Here is a 19,984-nt window from a genome sequence, read left to right as displayed (position 1 = left end):
GTGACTTTTCAAAAGGACAGGCAGGAAGGAAAGGGTGATGGGTTAGCTTTGTTAGTACGAGTTAGAATAAGTATGATAGGAAGAAATGATCTTGGATCGGAAGATGTGGAATCTATATGGGTGGAGGTAAGAAATAACGAGGGGAAGAAGACACTGGTGGGAGTAGCCTGCAGGCCTCCTAACAGTAGCTATACTGTAGGACAGAGAATAAATCAGGAGATAATTAGGGCATGTAAAAAAGGCAGTACATTAATCATGGGTGACTTTAATCTTCATGTAGATTGGGAAATCAAATTGGCAGAGGTAGCCAAGAGCAAGAATTCATAGAGTATATTCAGGACAGTTTCCTAGAACAATGTGTTGTGGATCCAACCAGGGATCAGGCTATTTTAGATCTGGTAATGTGTAATGAGGCAGGTTTAATAAATGAACTCAGAGTAAAAGATCCCCTCGAAAACAGTGACCATAACATGGTTGAAATTGACATTCAGTTTGAGAGTGAGAAACTTGGGTCGAAAACAACTGTGCTAAACTTAAATAAGGGTAATTAGAAAGGAATGAGGGCAGAGTTGGCTGGAGTGGACTGGGAAAGGAGTTCAGCAGAAAAGTGGGTTGATGAACAATGGCAGACGTTTAAGAAAATAGTTCATGACTCACAGCAAAGATATATCCCAGTGAGGAAGAAGGATTCCATGAAGGGGATAAACCAACCATGGTTAAATCCTGGAAGTTAAGGGTAGTATTGAATTGAAGGAAAAAACATACACTGTGGCAAAGATTAGTGGTAAACCAGAGGATTGGGAAAGTTTTAAAATGCAACAAAAGACGACCAAAATATAATAAAGAGGGAGAAAATAAACTTTGAGGGTAAACTAGCAAGTAATATAAAAATGGACAGTAGGAGCTTCTTTAAATATATAAAAAGGAAGAGAGCGGCCAAAGTGAACATAGGCCCCTTAGAGAACGAGGCTGGGGAAATAATAATGGGGAACCAGGAAATGGCAGAGGAGTTGAATAAATACTTTGCATCTGTCTTCACAGTAGAAGACACTAATAGCATTTCAAAAATAGTAAATAATCAAGGGGCGAAAGGGGGGGAGGAAATAAATACAATAACTATCACTAGAGAAAAGTGCTAGGGAAACTAATGGGACTAAAGGCCAATAAGTCCCCTGAACCTGATGGGTTACATCCTAGCATATTAAAAGAAGTAGCTACAGAAATAGTGGATGCACTGGTAGTAATCTTCCAAGAATCCTTAGACTCTGGAAAATTCCCAGAGGACTGGAAAACTGCCAATGTAGTGCCCTTATTCAAAAAGGGAGGGAGACAAAAAACAGGAAACTACAGGCCAGTTAGCTTAACATCCATCATTGGGAAAACGTTAGAGTCTATTATAAAGGATGTAATAGCAGAGCATTTAGAAATACATAGCATAATCAAGCAGAGTAAGCATGGCTTCATGAAGGGGAAATCATGCCTAACAAATTTATTAGAATTCTTTTAGGAGATATCAAGCAGGATAGATAAAGGGGAACCAGTAGATGTAATATATTTGGATTCCCAAAAGGCATCCAATAAGGTACCACACATAAGTCTATTTAATAAGATAAGAGCCCATAGTGTTGGGGGTAGTATATTAGCATGTTAGAGGATTAGCTAACTAATAGAAGACAAAGAGTTGGGATAAGGGGGGCATTTTCAGGATGGCAACCTGTAACTAGTGGAGTGCCACAGGGATCAGTGCTGGGGCCACAATTGTTTACAATATATATTAATGACTTGGAAGAGGTAAATGAATGTACTATCGTCAAGTTTGCGGATGACACAAAAATAGATGGGAAGACAAATGGTCAGGATGACACTAAGAGTCTACAGAGGGATATAGACAGGTTAAGTGAGTGGGCAAAAACTTGGCAGGTGGAACATAATGTGGGAAAATGTGAGGTTATGCACTTTGGTAGGAAGAATAGAAGAGCTGCATATTATTTAAATGGAGAAAGACTGCAGAAAGCTGCAGCATTTGGGAGTCCTCGTGCATGAACCCCAAAAAGCTAACATACAAGTTCAGCAGGTAATAGGGAAGGCAAATGGAATGTTGACTTTTATTTCAAAGGGAATGGAATATAAAAATAGGGAAGTCTTGCTAAAACTATACAAGGCATTAGTTAGACCACACCTAGAGTACTGTGAACAGTTTTGGTCCCCTTTTCAAAGGGGACATATACTGGCATTGGCGGCAGTCCAGAGAAGGTTCACTCGGTTGATCCAGGGTATGGAGGGATTTTCTTATGAGGAGAAATTGAGTAAGTTGGGCCTGTACTCATTGGAGTTTAGAAGAATGAGAGGCAACCTTATTGAAACATATAGGGGAGAATTTTCTCCCTGTCGGGGGAGCTGAGTGCACCGCCATTTTATGTGGGTGGGCCAATTAAGGCTCGCCCAGCATGACGCGCTCCCAGAAGCACTGTGCGCGCCCTGTGCGGACAGGGGGGGGGGGGGAGAGAGTAGCCTGAGTCAGATTAAGATTGGACGGGCAGCTCAGTTAATTACTTTAATTAATTTTTAAATAACCTTAACAGGCCTCTGACAGTACAACGGGCGTGCAGCCGACTCTGGTGCACGCCCCCCCCAAACTGAAGATCTGAATGACGGGAGGTGACTTCGGGACGCACGTCTGACATCACTGCGCGTCATTTTATGCGTCGGAAAGCGGGGCCCACCGCCGCACGCCGACCCGAAGATTCTTGCCATAAGATTCTTAGGGGTCTTGACAGAGTAGATGCTAAGAGGTTGTTTCCCATTGTGGGAGAGTCTAGGACCAGCGGGCATCATCTCAGAGTAAGGGGTCTCCCATTTAAGACAGAGATTAGGAGGAATTTCTTCTCTCAGAGGGTTGAATCTGTGGAATTCTTTACTGCGGAGGGTTATAGACAGATTTTTAATCAGTAAGGGAATCAAGGGTTATGGGGAAAAGGCAGGAAAGTAGAGTTGAGGATTATCAGATCAGCCATGATCTCATTAAAAGGCGGAGCAGACTCGATGTGCCGAATGGCCTATTTCTGCTCCTGTCTTATGGTCTTAAAAAATACTGTTATGTAGGTATAGTGTGCTTTTTAAAACTGCCCATAACTCAATTTGTTTAACTGTCTTAATTTAATTGCAATTAAGGCACATCACACTATGCAGTATAGTAAAACATGACTAGTTTAAAGTGTATTACTACACTGCCTGCCCCACCTTAGGAACAATGGCTGCTTTGTAAGAAGCTTGAAGTTTTGTGCTCTTTGTGAGCCATACCATTTTACTTTGTTTGTTCCCAGATTTAGGCTTTAGGATTGTTACTAAAGAATAATCCATGCTTTAATGACCAATACTATGCAGCTAATTCTTTGCTACCCTTAAATTAGATAAATTCTTCCTGATGTTGGAGTCTAATTCTGGCTTCTCTGTATCAAACAGCAATTGATTGATTCAGGAATCAACAAATTAAAACCACAAAAATATCTCTATAGCAACACTCTTTAAGGCAAATTTGGCTCACAGACAACAATGGTTCTTGCCCAGGTACATGATGAGAGATCAAACAATTTAGCACATACTTTGAAACAATCACATTCCATGCACAAAAATTCCATTGAGAGGAATTATTTTGTTGCTTTTGCTAAAGGTCAGTTTGCTGGAATGGATAAATTTCACCCCGTAAGTTACAATGAAAAAAAAAAATTCAGTATACCATCTATTATATTTTCTAGTGGAAAGTCATTTTATTATTTTCAGTTTGTTTTTCAAAATAATTCTCCCAATTCCTCAATCTTTCCAGTTTAATGTTTCTGCTGCCATAAGAAGGATGCCTACTAGGCATCAAGGTCAGTTAGTATACCATGTCACAGGGAAAATGTTAGAAGCTATTATTAAAGATGCTATAGCAGGGCACTTAGAAAAATTCAAAGCAATCAGACAGAATCAACATGGTTTTAAAAGGGAAATCATGTTTAGCCAATTTATTCTTTGAAGGAGTCACATGTGCTATGGATAAAGGGTGGATGTTTTGTACTTAGATTTCCAGAAGGCATTTGATGAAGTGCCACATCAAAGGTTATTGCAGAAAATAAAAGCTCATGGTGTAGGGGGTAATGTATTGGCATGGATAGAAGATTGGCTAGCTAACAGGAAGCAGAGAGTTGGCATAAATGGGTTTTTTCTGGTTGCCAGGATGTGACGAGTGGTGTGCCACAGGGATCAGTGCTGGGGCCTCAATTTTTTACAATTTATATAAATGACTTGGATGAAGGGACCGAAGGAATGGTTGCTAAATTTGCTGACGAAACAAAGGTAACTAGGAAAGTAAGTTGTGTAGAGGACGTAAGGAGGCTACAAAGTGACATAGATAGGTTAAGTGAGTGGGCAAAGATCTGGCAAATGGAGAATAATGTAGGCAAATGTGAAATCGTTCATTTTGGCAGGAAGAATAAAAAAAGGCTTATTATCTAAACGGTGAGAGACTGAGCTCTGAGATTTAGAGGGATCTGGGTGTCCTAGTGCATGAATCACAAAAGGTTAGTATGCAGCTACAGCAGGTAATTAGGAAAGCTAATAGAATGTTATCATTTATTGTGAGGGGAATTGATTACAAAAGTAAGGTTATGCTTCAGTCGTACAGGGCATAGGTGAGACCACAAGTGGAGTACTGTGTACAGTACTGGTCTCCTTATTTAAAGAAAGATGAAAATGTGTTAGAGGCAGTTCAGAGAAGGTTTTCTAGACTAATACCAGGAATGAGCAGGTTGTCTTGTGAGGAAAGGCTATCAGGTTAGGCTTGTATCCATTGGAATTTAGAAGAGTAAGAGGTGACTTAATTGAAACCTTTAAGGTCCTGATGAGTCTCGACAGGGTGGATATGAAAAGGATGTTTCCTCTTGTGGGAAAATCTAGAACTAGGGGTCACTGTTTAAAAATAAGGCGTCGCTCATTTAAGACAGGGAGGATTCTGAGTCTTTGGAACTGTCTTCCTCAAAAGGTGGTGGAAGCAGAGTCTTTGAATGTTTTTAAGACACAGCTAGATAGATTCTTGATTAACAATGGGGTGAAAGGTTATCAGGAGTAGCAGGAATATGGGGCTGAGGTTACATCCAGATCAGCCATGATTTTATTGAATCGAGGGGCCGAGCAACCTACTCCTGCTCCTAATTCATATGTTCGTATATAACTTGATTCCTGACGTTTTTGCCAATGCCCCCTTTGACCACTGTTTGGAAGGTTGCATTAAAAGACATCCCAGATCACCATGAGCTTTGTGCGTGTTGGTGGTGAAGGGAGATTGTTAGAATCCACATTCTCTAAGGTCTGTGGGTGGAATTTTCCATTGATGAGACTAAGTATGGTGGCGGGTGGTTTCGGCGCACCCGCCCCACTGCTTGAAATGACAGGAACTCACGCCCGATTTCGCACTTGGGAGCTCATTAATTATGCAAAGGCGAGTATCGGGCTGAATGATCTGGCGGGTTGCAAGCTGATTCATCCACCCTGCCGTCAGTTGGTGGGGTCGAAGGTCCGGGTGCTACATTTAAACACCAGTCGAACACATACATCTCACTCTCTGCAGCCCACCTGTCTCCAGGAGACCATTACAGATGTCCTCCACGCACAACAAGAAGGCTGTGCCCCACTTCAGATGCGATGCCCTCCAGGCCTTGATCAGAGGAGTGCAGGTGCATAGGAATGTGCTTTATCCCAGGGACGGTTCCAGGAAGCACACCAGCCTTACTTCTCGGGCCTGGAAGGCCATCGACAAGGAGGTCAGTGTAGCTGCCAGCTGCGCCCAGAAATAGATCCAATGCAGGAAGAGGATGAATGATCTCATCCGCTCCGCTAGGGTAAGTCATCCTTCATCTCCCTCTAATATCAAACTCTCATCATGGCACCATGTACTCAAATGGCTACTCTCTTCAGGGATCTCACACAACCATTACAAGGGAACACATATCAGCACTGATAAACTAAAGGAACCTTTTACATCACCACCACCCCATCTATCATGCTGTGCACTCTCCATCCTAAGACCTGCTGGAGAGGACTCACCACACACAGGGGGCATGAATCTTTGCTAACCCATGTTCCATCCCTTCTCATCACATGTCTTTCTTCTGTCTTCATCCAGATCAAGCTTGCCCACAACAGGCGGGAAGTTCCCAGACTTGGAATGGGGGGCACAGCCGACATCATTGACCTCAGAGTTTGAGGAGGCTGCAGCCCAGATTGTTGGAGAGGACAGGGGAAGGGGAGATCGGATTGTCTCAGCAACCCAGTAAAGATTACTCCTCCATGAGTTCATCACATCCTGACAATCACAGTGAGTGACATGCAGTCTTGTATTCCTCATGCTCATCTACTAAAACTCTATTCTCTATCTTATAGGCACCTGCAGATCGAGGCCAATAAGGGACACCACCAGAACTCCCAGCCCCCAGACCACATCCGAGGATGTCACAGCACTCACCCGCACCCTCCAGCAGTCCACTGACACATACCTCAGTGGGGAACATCTCTAGATGATGCTCGAGCTCACTTTCTGGAGAACACTTCACTGACACGCCCCGTAGCAATCGGAGGCAGGGACAGGCCAGGTCGCTGGCACATGAAGGGCTGCTGGAGAACAGCCACCCACTCAGTCCAATTGATGTTGATAAGCCTCGGGAAGTGGTCTTCCAACTCATGATGGATAGTCAGCAAGGGGTGGGGAAACATCACACACCGGTGTTTGAAGCCCTCAAAGAGGATGACCACCAAAGTCATTAAAGGCAAGAGGGCAAACAACTCCGCAGGCTGCCTCCACCCCTGCTGCAGATGTCAGGGCAGCACCTAAAAGGAGTGGAAGGCCTAGAAAAATCAAAACATTTTGATCACAGCTTGTTGCACAGGTGAAGACAATAATTGTCACTAACTGAACGTCTGCAAATATATTCACTTTCAATGCATATTGTTTACTGTTGTCTTTCAGCGCCCTTCCCGAGGCTTTGCCAGGCCCACCACCACCAAGCAATTTTCCTGCGTGCAGCCGGCCCCACAACTAAATCTGCAGGGAGAAAGTTCTGTGGCAGTGCCTCTCAGAGCCTTGTGCAAGCATGCATCCGCACACATGGAACCTTCATCCATCAAACACATCTCACTGGTCCTTAGCATATTCAATAATGGCTGCTACAGTTCACTTACTTTTGTCCAGCTGAAAGAACCAGCATCTCCATCCATGCACTGACCCGACTCCCATGCAGCACCTTTGCCAGTCCAACACAAGGCTCTGCTCACTTTCAATTTGAGAACAATGGTTGTAGTGACTTTCTTTATGAGCTCCCCCACCATTTCCCCTCCCCAAGTCACCCATGTCCTTTCCCTCATCACCATTGACACCCTTGGCATCACCTTTAACCTTCCCACCATCTCTCTCCTGCCTGCACCCTTCTCCTTCCGGGATGTCCAGATGAACATACACGTTCCCTTCCTTCCAAGGCATCCTACTCCCATTCACATTGACCTCCTCCTTCCACCACCCCTCCAACCTGTGTTTGTGTCAATCTCCGTATCCCAACTAACAACCCTCGCTGCCCCTTCAATTGATACCATCGAACCCTCACCCTCACACCCTACCGGCTCCCTCTGCCCCGTTACCTTAATCATCCCCACCTAGCACACCCACCCTGAGTTTGCACCCAGGAGTCAGAAGTTGACTCCACCAACCCCTCCCTGTGAGCACATTCACCTGGACATCCGCAACCACCCCCCCAACCCCACCCTCTTCCAGCACTCATCAGTACCTCCTGCTGCCTTCCATCCCACAGCTCGAGGCTCCCATCCCCCATGCTGAAGTCCCTAGAAGATAGTCCGAAGCCTCAGCGAAGTCCCTGAAAGGCCGAAGCCACAGCAAAGTCGAAGCTGCAGCGTGGAGACCTCCCACCTTCCGAAAGCTGCTTTACGGAGGAGCCGTGTGGATGAGGCTCCACCCACCGTGCGTTGCACATGTTCCTCCAGGGTCTGGTAGCTGAAGACCTCCATCATCTTCCTCTCGTCAGATACCCGTGAGCTGAGCAAGGCCCTAAAGGTAAGTCCTGACTTGTGCATGCCACTCATTTTCAAACGGGTTTGAGGCTGATGTAATTGCCCGCTGGCATGACGCAAGATTGGGAGGCGTGAGGAGATTCCAGCGAGTAGCTGTATTAATGAGCATTCATGAGATGTTAATGAATGCTAATAGCGTTCACACCACTAGTCGACGGGATAACCAACCCACCATCGGGAGAATCGCAAACTGTTTTCACACCGGCGGGTTTCCAACTTTTTGGCTCCCGCTGGAGTCTCCGCTCCTGCCTGCCATGAAACCCACCGCGGGAGGGATGGGAAAATTCCACTCAGTGTTCTAACACAGTCTAAATATCAGTAAATTTTATATTATTGTTTCCTACATTACAACAATGACTAAATTTCAGAAATACTTCACTGACCGTACAGCACTTCGAGGCATCCCGAGGTTGTGAAAGGTGAGATATAAATGCAAGTCTTTCATTCCGAGAGCCCACTGATCAATAGGAGGGCAGACCTAACATTAGTTAGATTCAGCAGACATGAAAACGTCACCCCAAACATCTCAGGAGCCACTTTCCATCATTTGTTTTCCCCAAATGGTTCCCGAAGTCTAAAGGCAGTGGTCAAAACATCAGTTTTGGATGACTTTATGAAGAAAGAGTTTGTTCTGTGCTGGCATCTAGGGCTGAAAATTAAATCTGTAATTTTGATGTTAGGGGGTTGGAATCCAGGGTCAAATTGGTAATCTCAGCTCTGTCACCAGAGGGAGGCATGGAATAAATGTCGGGCTCTTCTCTACAGGAAATTGGGGGTGTGGTGGGTGTGGGTGGTAGTCATTATCAAACTCATTATCGCATATCTCAGTGGCTGCACAAAGTGATACTGGCAGAATGCTTGGACTAATTATGTAGCTAGGGAACAGCTTAGGGAAGACTAAAGTTAAGGAACAAAAACACAAAAATAAATTTAAAAACTATCCTAGTGCCAGGATAGAGATTGTCACTTGGCTATGCCTAAATATAATGTGTGGGCAGTTGGCAGTTACTCATGCAGAAGAGCCATTGTAGCCTGTAACTGGTAGCAAGGCAAAATCAAGGAAAATGGTTAAGGAAATAAAATGGATTGACAGAGACTGGGAGATTGAGAGCAGGAGTTTACAAAACAGCACAATGTATTAAAGGGGTGTAGTGCTACCGGAGTGTACTGCAGCACCACTCTGGCACCTCTGACCAGGGCCCAGGAGAGGGGATTGCAGACAGTTCCAAACATGAGGGCCCGGGGGCAAGGGGGTCCCAGGCTCAGTGTTTTAAACAGAACTCAAGTCCTCTATGATGAGCAGCCGGAGCTAAGGACCTGACGGACTGGCTTAAAAAAAAATTGGAACTTCTGATTTTTTTGAAGACGATCCATCAGGTCAATTTCATTCATTGTTGCGCCGCTGCTGGGGAGGTTGGGGGGGGTGTGTGGTGGTGGGCAGAGAGAGTTGGGGAGTGGGGAGGTGTGGTTGGGGGATGGAGAGGGGGTGGTTGGGGGATGGAGAGGGGGTGGGTTGGGAGGGTAGCAAGAAAGGTTTGAGGGGGTTTTGGGGAATGGGAGTGGGGAGGAGGTTGGAGGGGGTGTAGGAATCATTATTTGGTTCTATAAATGTCCAATGAACCAAATCACAGGTAAACTAAATGTTTTCTGTAATTTTCTCAAAGTATTGACAGAATTTTTCTTAAAGATGGAAGAGTGCATAGAGAAGACTTGAAGTGGAAAACATTTAGAATCAGGTCATTCTTTTAAACTAAAAGATGAGTAATCCCCAGAGTGCATGTAACTTGTTGATTATTTTTCAGACTACTAGGCCGTTTATTTACTAGTGAGCCACTGAGTCATTCTTTTGAATTTACTCAGCTATTAAAACAAGAAGTAGGAATCTGCAAAAATTGCCAGGACCATCCGCTTTTCACAATTTCAATTTATAATCGGGCTGTGCTAGAAAAGTTAAAGGACCCCAAACCAGATAAACCACACAAACAAAAATCGTAACGAAGGATGCAAAAAAACGTAGTTTTAAAGTCATTATCGCTATTAATACAAAGTTTATTAATATAAATCAAACAAGCATCAGTGTTGAAAACAATTCCTGCTTCCACTGCCATCTCTTCTCAGGGTGTGTCATGCTTTGAGAAATCCTTTTGCACTTGTTCTGATGTCTCGGCACATTTTTGTGCAGCAGTAATGTGTTAATTGAGCAATATCCAAATAGGGGGAAAGCTACAACAATTAGAATGTATAACTATCCAAAATGAGCATCAAGAGTACAAATGCCAGCGATCGGGGACCTGAATACAATTTAAGTTTTTAAAGCAATTACGGAAATGTTAATTACCAAAAAATATATATAGATTACAGTGCCAAGTATAAAACGATTTGTACGTGTCCTGAAGGTGGCAGGGGGATGATTCAGCTGCTTGACCTAATGTTTAAACCAGTGTCCTTATATATTTAGCGCACACTTGCCCCCGCCAATTTTACATACTGGTCCAAAAGTTACATGCACTCTGGGTTTGGCCAGAAAAAGTTTTCGCAAGCATCCTGATTGGTGAAGAAGTTTCACAGGGGCAGGGTAAGTCGAGCAGGGCACTCCCCACTTTTCAGTGTTTCAAATTCAGCAACTTCCTGGGCTACTTCAATCAGAAGCATTTTTTTTATTTAACAAATAACTCACTGGACTGTTTACTGACAGAAAGAATAGTAAGAGTTCAATGGAACTGTTTCACTTTCCCTCCTAACACCACCATCAAAGCAATGAGCGATTAATAGGAAAAGCTTGTTGGGGTAAAGCTCTACAACAAGAACAAGGATTTATCACTTCTCAGTCCTGTATTAAGGCAGGTAAACTACACTCACTGTGTATGGGGAGTGGGGATCATCTTTCATTACTATGGCTCTCTTTGCATTTAAGTCTCCTCCCACCTTTTTGATCACACTATCAGGGTAACCTTCAGCTTTTTTCTTCCTCAGGTGTTTATCAAGTTCCTTGAATGTATCTATACTAGAATCACAGAATGGTTACAGCACAGAAGGAGGCCATTCAGTACAGTGTCTTTGTGTCAGTTCTCTGCAACAGCAACACAGCTAGTCCCACTCCTCGACCTTTTCCCTGTAGCCCTGTAAAATCTTTTCAGATAATTATCAAGTTCCCTTTTGAAAACCACAATCCACATGTTAGGCAATGCATTCCAAATCCAAACCACTTGCTGCATAAAGAAGTTTTCCTTCATGTCACCTCTGGTTGAGGACTCTGGGTCTATAGTCGATGGAGTTTAGAAGGATGAGGGGGGATCTGATTGAAACTTACAGAATACTGAAAGGCCTGGATAGAGTGGACATGGGGAAGATGTGTCCATTAGTAGGAGAGACTAGGACCCGAGGGCACAGCCTCAGAGTAAAGGGAAGGTCTTTTAGAACAGAGATGAGGAGAAACTTCTTTAGCCAGAGAGTGGTGAATCTATGGAATTCATTGCCATAGAAGGCTGTGGAGGCCAGGTCATTGAGTGTATTTAAGACTGAGATACATAGGTTCTTGATTGGTAAGGGGATCAAAGGTTATGGGGAGAAGGCGGGAGAATGGGGTTGAGAAACTTATCAGCCATGATTGAATGGCGGAGCAGACTCGATGGGCCGAATGGCTTAATTTCTGCTCCTATGTCTTATGGTCTTATGGTTCTTTTGTAAATCACCTTAGGATTCTCGACCTTCTGCTGATGGGAACAGTTTTGCCCCAGTTACCCTATCTAGACCCCTCATAATTTTGAACATGTCTAACAAATCTCCTCTCAACCTTCTCTTCTCCGAGGAGGACAGCCCCAGTTTCATGAATCTATCCACACAACTGAAGTCTCTCGTTCTCCGAACCATTCTCATAAATCTTTTCTGCACCCTTTCTAAAACCTTCACATTCTTCCCATTGAGGCTGAACCAGTGTTTTATGAAGGTTCATAACCTACTTGCTTTTGTACTCTATGCCCCTATTAATAAAACCCAGGATTCAGTATATTTATTAACTGCTTTTTCAATCTGCCCTGCCACCTTCAATGATTTATGTATGCACATATACACCTAGGTCCCTCTGCCCCTGCAATCTCTTTAAAACTGTACCCTTTATTTTATGTCACCTCTCCTCGCTCTTCTGACCAAAATGTATCACTTCACACTTCGCTATATTAAATTTCATCTGCCACATGTCTGCCCATTCCACCAGCCTGTCTATATCTTCTTGAAGTCTATCACTGTCCTCCTCACAGTTCACAATACTTCCAAGTCTTGCATCATCTTCAAATTTTGAAATTGTGCCCCGTACACCCAGGTCTAGGTTATTAATGTAATTCAAGGAAAGCAGTGGCCCCCTCTATATACCATCCCCCAGTCAGAAATAAAGTTTTCTGCAATTCATGTTTTTAATAGTCTTGAATTAAACAACTAAACTGTTGCATAATGAAATTCTAGTTATGCTAAAGATTAATGATTCAAAATACCACATGGTTCGAAATAAAATGCCTACCGGCACTAATATTTTTCGCTTAAAGGGATAGTTTTACTGATGTTTGGGGACTCAAATGATTAATACATAGGAAAACAATGTGATGGTAGGTTTAGAAATGATATGGACAACACATTTTCTTTGAGCTCTTGTACCTCAAAATTTGGCACTACACCACTGCCCTATTAAGTGAGACTGACAAGTAAGCGAACAAAAAAGCAGATTGGAGTGGCATTTTTATGTGTGGTCAGAGGAGGGTCAAAGGATTTACCACAATTGTGAATTTAGGGAATTTACAAATAGTCAAAAGAAGGATATTCAAACTGCAGAGGTTTGTGGAGCCGTTGTAACCTCCTGCAGAAAATGTACAACAACATTATCATAAAATAGCCTGAAATATTTAGGGAACTTTGTCCTTTGCATTCTTAAGTGAGAAATAAAATAATTATTATTTTAAGGGTAGGCTTAGATTAAACAAGTAATAAATCAGTAATGCTGTGCAACAAACTAATCCATTGAAACATGGCAATCAGTTTCATCAGTTTCAAGCTAACGGTAACTGAGTACTGTGGAATTACTGAAACCTCAGCTATGTATTGCAGCATACATTCCCTCATATTTCTTGCAAAAATAGTTTCACTGCCATTCCACAACAAACCAAATCTCCCAAAATATTTGACCTTGCAAACCATAATTAAGTTGAACTTTAGAAAGACAAAATTCACTTAAGCTATTTTTAAAATACATACTCAGTTCCCTGCAGTGTTTTAATGCTAGGGGACTGACCTTTAAGTATAGATGTCTCATGGCCAATTTTTGACTCCTTTGGGTGTGGCAGAGTCAAAGTCCAACAGGCCACCTGCTAATTAAAATAATTACATTACTCCAATTACCCGTCCCCAAAAGGAACTTCAGTTGAGGCTGAAAATGATTTTACATCCACAGGCTTAAAAAGAAAGCAAAATGTTTGCAAACAGGCATTTTTGCAAAAACTTTAATTACTGTTTTGGAAAGTCATAAGCTCATTTAAAGTAAGCAAGGTAATAAGGTAAGAATATCCTATGAAATATGTCAACAATTCTCTGATGACATAGACTGACTTGCATGCAATTAAAATTAGTCTACAAGAGTGGTGTAAAGTAATCACCATACTGCCAGAATATCTGCCAGCCTGGTCTCAACCACTAATGTGATTATTGAAGGGTGCATTTATACTTTAAATCTAGTGTTGCTTCCCACCAACACGACAATGATAATGTAAACACAAACACAATCTGATGTTAGGCCCAAAATGATACAGGAACTGTGTTACGTGAAACTCCCTGGAAAACAAGTTCTGCTTTTCAGTCAATTGAAGCTTTTACATGCAATTTACACTCCAAGGGCCGCATTATCTCGCTCATCGTCAAGTCCCGCAACCAGAGCTGAAAGCGGAAGCCGGTCCCGCTTTCAGGTGGCAGGACCCTGGGATGGAATATTGCCGGCGGGAGCCAGTAAAAAGGCCGCCGCCAGGAATGCCATCCAATTCAGGAGGGGTGTCTAATCTCAAATTCTGCTGCTAGTGGTGACCACCGCTGAGGCTGCAGCTACAGGATGAGGGCTCTTCAATGGCAAGATGCCCTCGAAGAACAGGTAGGATTTTGTGGGAATACCAGAACTAGGTAAGAAAGCCCAGCGATCGAGCAGAGGGAAGGACAATTGTGGTGCATTGGCAGAACCCTTGCTCAGATGGGGCCTCCGTGGGCCATAAAGTACCCATAAAGGAGGGCCACCCCCTACGAACCCACTGGGAGGCCGCCAGGGTTTACTTAGCAATCTCCCCATGTGACAGTTGGCTCTACAAATGTGGGAAAATGCTCCCAGGTGTGGGAAGTGGCCCTTAATTTGACCATTAAGCAGTTCAACTGGCTGCCAGATTGGTGGCCACACCGCTAAGATTCGCGCCACTGGCAATATGCCCAATGGCAGAAAGATTATGGGCTCCCCTCCCCACCGTCATGTTGCCAGCCCTCCTGCCTCCCAGCCTGATCCCAATGGGTGGGAAAATTCAGCCCCAAATTTAGTATCAGTGCGAAGTGTTTTCTCCTTTGCAGCAATATTAAAAGTGTGCAGCGATACAGCTCTGTAACAGAGATCCCCTCAACATGGTCAGAAGTTCAGAATTCCAAAGAAATAACTTGTACTACTTGTTACGGTTTGTCTTCTGGTATTTTCAATAAAGATAATTGGAGGGATTTTTTTTTTTAAAATGGAAGTTCTGTGGTAGGACTTTTGTTTCTAAATGAAGCGAGCAGAAAGTTATTTGAGTCTCATGAGTGGAAAATCATATTAGAAGGCCCTACAGAAAAATTAGAATTAAATAGGAATAATCTTCATTGCAATTCATGACCTTGTGTTTTAATTTTTTTTTAAAGAGTGCTCTGCTGTTACCAATCTCCTCCACATGTGCCTGGGTGGCAGCAACTTTACAGTACCTTCCCAAATGGTCACTCGCCAACTGTAGGCCAAGGCAGAGGCTGACAGGTTATTTATCAACCTCACACCTCGCCTCAAGTGTGGTGACCCTTAGGTTAAACTTGCCACCAGTTGGTCTCTCATATGACGGAGCAGCCTATGGTCCTCTGGGACTATGCGACTTTCACTTTTCACTTTATTCCAGTGGGGGAAGGAGATAAAGAGAAGACAGCATTCAGGATACAGATCCTGTCCTCAACCTACATGTACAGACACCTACAATACAACAAGGATCACTGTACTGCAATAAAAACAGAAAGTGCTGGAGAAACTCAGCAGGTCTGGCAGCATCTGTGGAGAGAGCAACAGGGTTAACGCTTCAAGTCCAATATGACTCTACTTCGGAACCGATCCAGAAAAGAGCCCCAGTTATTTTCCCCTTTCCAACTTGTGGTTGTTGGTAAAGCTCTGGAATTTAGAAAATTCTAATGACAGTAGGGTGAAGGTACTGTACTAAAATAGATGACCGCCAATATGACTTCTGAGATTCTTTTGTGATTTATTAATGGTGCAGTTAAAGAAAATGTTGAATATGCTATTTTTTGGGAAAGAGCTTTCTAAAACTTAAAATTCAACATAGGAATGAATAGCACCAAAAAAGACAATGTTGTCCATCTAGTTGGTCCCAGTGTCTAAGAAATATCATACCTCATGATAGCTCTCATACCCCTCTTTTTTTTTCCAGATGCTTATACAACTTTTTCTTGAATTTGCCCATAGAATCAATCCACCTGCCTCTTTTAGCAGGCTGCTCCATACATACACTACCCTCAGCATAAAATAGTTAAAGCTAAACTGTGTTTTCAACCTCTATCTTCTAAGTTTAAAGCTTGTTGTTGAATCTGTGACTGTTAAACATACTAAGCCCCAAATTTGCTCATGTCTGCAAGAGTTATGCCTGACAATGCTGCCTCTGATCACTCAGTGTGATTTTCCTGGAGCAGCCAGTTAATGTCCAGAGAGTTGGGCTCACTTCCAATTAAGGATACCAGGGCAGGCTCTCGAAGCAGGATGGCCAATTAGAGGCCTTGCAGCTTGAAAGCAGCAGCAGGATGCCATTGCAGTTAATTGAGGAAGGAGGTGCCCAAAATGGAGATGCACTCTCTCCAACATTTTCAAAGTTTAAATTAAAAATGGGTATTGCCACCAAGCCACCACAGTCGGGGGGAGGAGAGGAACCACTTTACAGGGCAACCTGTGGCTTCTGCTGTATTCGGGTAGGCAGGGAGGGCCCCTAAGCCTGTCTGGGACTGCTGCTCCCCCAGTCTGCTTCCAGGCAACTAAACTGTTCCCCACCACCTCCAGAAACCTGAAGACAAACTGGAAAATCCCAATTGGCCTCCTTCAATTGGCCTTAAGTGGCCCATAATTAGTTTAATAGATTACCACCACATACAGGCAGGTAGCCCTGCTGCCGGAAACCAGCACATTGGTTGTGCCGCTATTTTTAGCACCCGCCCGCCTCAATTCCTGACCCTGGCAGAGGCTCAGAATCTAATGCAGAAATTGCTGTCACTTTCAAAGGGGTACCGACAGCTGTTTGATCACTAATACAGGTACCACAAAATCCAGGATTATATCACTGTAAATGATTTTCAATGTAGGTCTGAGATTTGGGAATATACTAAATCTAAAATGTAGCATTTTTAAATTTACTCTTCCAACAATCAAAGGTGAAAATTTATTTCATGTCTATACAAAAAAATAATTGGTTTGTAAGTAAACCGCAGGGAGAAAGAGGTGGAGATGCATCAGATTTTCATTTAAATGCCCTCAGAGACTTGGAAATATCGTCCTCAAAGTTTTGGCGATGGTTTGAGCTGAAAATTTAAGCAATTTTATAGACGAAATGAGCATCCCAATTGCACATTACAGACTGTTATCAGAAACATGCATCATCTGCTGTTATAAACAGCTTAATAATCAGCCTCAATGGAATATTTTCAAAGATTAACAACAATACATTACACTCCCTTAGCACTGCCAGTAATGTACTATAGATAATTACCCATTTCCCACAAACGTACATTAAGTGACAATCTGATACTGACATTCTCTCAACATCCTTCATTTGTTCACATAAATGCAGGTGGTCAAGGTCAGCAAATGCGTCTTCAAATGATTTCTCCTATCCACCACACCACCAAACCCTTACAATGCTCAATGCACCACAACCACATCGCTCACCCATCAACAATCAAAACTCATGCCTAACGTTCAGAATCTCCACCTCACCCTCACACACTTAGCAATACTGTCAGCCTCACATCCACCTCTTACAGCTTCTACATACTTCCATATACCTCTTCAGCACATTACCCAAACACAGTGCAATATAAACTCACTGATGTTTTTTCCTCTCACTTTCTGGACAAAGTTGCACATAACTGCAGGATGCAGCAGAGAACTAATGGGGGACCAGCATGCATGCATGTGCTAAGATCTTCGGAGGAGATGATGTTCCACATCATGGGGCCAGCTGTGAGAAAGGCCATTCTATCTGGCATTGCTGAGAACATTCAAGGCGACGGTATATTCCTGTCTTATGCCTTTTCAAATCCAATTCACTCTCAACCTGCTATATGAAAATGAAGTGCAAGCTCTCTTGCTTTACACCCAACCTCCCCCTTTCCCTCACCCCAACCTTCCCCTTCTGCATTTTTGTTTTCAGTTATCCAAGATACGCTACCTGGCCAGCCATAGCAGCCTCACCGTGAAATATGCCAGCAACAGCAGACCTCTGATGAAGAAGCACCGTCACTTGATCTGACACTTGTAGCCACCAGCACAGATAAGGCACCTCGCGTACCTTACAGGGTAATATAGATTCTGGATCAGCATATATTGAGTGTCTGGGCACAAGTGGACTGCAGAAGGGCCAGGGGGAAAAGACAGTGCCAATTCACTCAAAGATGTGGCCGCAGACAAGTTCTACTGGCAGAGGACTCATAAGAGAATTTTGGTGAGGCATTGTACAGGAAAACACTGATGGGTAAGTACACAGATGTATTTGTTGCATTAGCAGGCATGCCAGAGAGTCTGCTGTCATTGTCAAAGAGCACAGAAGAGTCCAGCTCCAAATTGGCACAGGGACTCACACAGAACTTGGAGCTCATCCATTCCAGAGTTGAGGTGGTGACCAACTCCATGACAGCACTAAAAGACCCAACTGTGACACAGCATCTGGCAGCCGATGTCTCAGCTTCCACTGCAACGTGGGCAGAAACCAGCCAATGTCTCAGTGCTGCAGTGGAAGCTCAGACTGAGGTGATGAGAGAGATGCTTGTTGATATACAAATGCAGCTTGGTGCCATGCGAGCTCAGACTGCTACCATCACGGCTGTAGATCTCAGTGCTCAAAAGGGCATGCAGGCTCTCACAGCAGTGCAGAAATCTGTGCTCCACTTGACTACTAGGATTGCAGAGTGGTCACCTCAAGGGAATGGCAATGTCTCCATGGTGTACAAATCTGCTGTCCTCTCTCTGAATTACATCATTCATCTACTGCCACTCTGTCAGTGTCCCTGCTGTTACCTCTCAGCCAGCCAGCCCAGGCTGCTATCACCCTTACTGAGGTGGTGTAGTCCGTAGCCAGGCCCTCATTGTCAAGAGCTGTTTGAAGGTGTCCTGCAAAGCAGGATCTGGTGATCCCATTAAATAGTGTTAATGGGGGTGGGGAAGGTCTGGGAGGGGGGAATCTCTTGTGCAGCTGAATACATGCAGCTGAGAGAATTAAAAGAAGTTGTTAACAGGAACTGAAGTCCAAAATGGCAGTTCTGCGCCAAATCAGTGTGAAACAGTGTTTGACCACTCTGCATGCTTCTGTGTACCTATGGCACACCCTTACAAGGCAGGGGGTGACACAGGAGCTGCGCCAGAAGTGACCAGGAGTAGTCCAGCCAAAGTTTTGAAATTCTGGGCTTCCGTAGCACCACACTGCAATATTGGGAGCTGAAATCTTCAGCCCATATATTTGCCAGAATGAGTCACTGAAATACTGACCATGAAAGAATTTTTTAAAAAGCTTAATTTATCCAATCAGCCAGGGAGTTGAGGTCATCCTGTTGCACTCAGCTGCTGTCCTGCCGAGATTAACAAAAATCACAGAACCTGGCAAATTCCTAATATGTGATGTTCAGTAGAAATGATTCAGCACAGGAGAATTGTTTGTGTCAACATTTCCTACCTGCCCAAGATAGGCCAATTCATCTTGGACAGAGTTAAGTGTTACAGCCAAATTGAAAGCAAACAGTTCATCAGTGAGATATGAATCAGAATGACCAGTGACAATCAGACTCAGAACCCGCTGCTTGAGACCTAATGATATGGGTTTTGCTGTTTTCACAGAAGCCACTGCAGAGCTGCGTGGGTGCATTATTAGCAGAGTGGCACAAGACTTTTTCATCTTCACATCTAAAGTGGATCTGTAGTGATTTGCAGATGATTCTGAAGAATCAGCATTCTATTCTTTTGTTCTACTTTACAGAGGTAGTCTTACTGTCAGTTCCTTTATCAAGAAGTTAATTTTAATATGTTGAGGACAGCATTTTACCGTAGCCATCAGGGCGCTGACACTAGACCAAATGGGAGTCCCAAGCCCACATATGCCGGGAGGCAGACTGGCACAGTGATATTCCTGGAGGCGGCCTCCTGATTGGCCACCTCCGAGCTCGAATTCCTCATGGGATGTAGATGCTGCCGGTCTGTTCAGAGGAAGAATGTGAGGGCATCAAAAATGGAGGTGCCCTTGGAAGGGTCAGTATAATTTTAAAATATTGGATGACCAAGGGAAGCTGGCAGCCTCCGCATGCGGCGGACGGGGGTGGGGGGTGCTGCTCTGCCACCAGTAAAATGCCAATGGGCTCT

At 43.7% G+C, this 19,984-nt stretch overlaps 1 protein-coding gene across 20 annotated transcripts in view; it reads right to left on the bottom strand.

Moving 5' to 3' along the window:
• napepld (N-acyl phosphatidylethanolamine phospholipase D) overlaps window positions 1–19,984 on the bottom strand; it is a 54,142-nt gene that overhangs the window by 11,441 nt on the left and 22,717 nt on the right. For 3 of the 20 annotated variants that reach the window (XM_078553251.1, XM_078553253.1, XM_078553252.1), the window contains exons 5-6: window positions 13,391–13,466; window positions 10,849–11,111 (exon numbers count right to left, since the gene is read on the bottom strand). The exons of 6 other annotated variants lie outside the window; for them this stretch is intronic. In XM_078553251.1, coding sequence (XP_078409377.1) covers window positions 10,948–11,111; window positions 13,391–13,466 — 240 coding nt within the window. In that variant the 3' untranslated portion in view covers window positions 10,849–10,947. Of the gene's footprint in view, window positions 1–10,836; window positions 11,112–13,390; window positions 13,467–19,984 lie in introns of those variants that run through there. 11 more of the 20 variants (XM_078553240.1, XM_078553239.1, XM_078553258.1 and 8 more) reach the window with 8 other exon arrangements.

This window comes from Cetorhinus maximus, chromosome 12 (genome assembly GCF_964194155.1).
Source record: "Cetorhinus maximus chromosome 12, sCetMax3.hap1.1, whole genome shotgun sequence".
Taxonomy (NCBI): Eukaryota; Metazoa; Chordata; class Chondrichthyes; order Lamniformes; family Cetorhinidae; genus Cetorhinus; species Cetorhinus maximus.
This window is presented reverse-complemented; position numbering and strand designations above follow the sequence as displayed.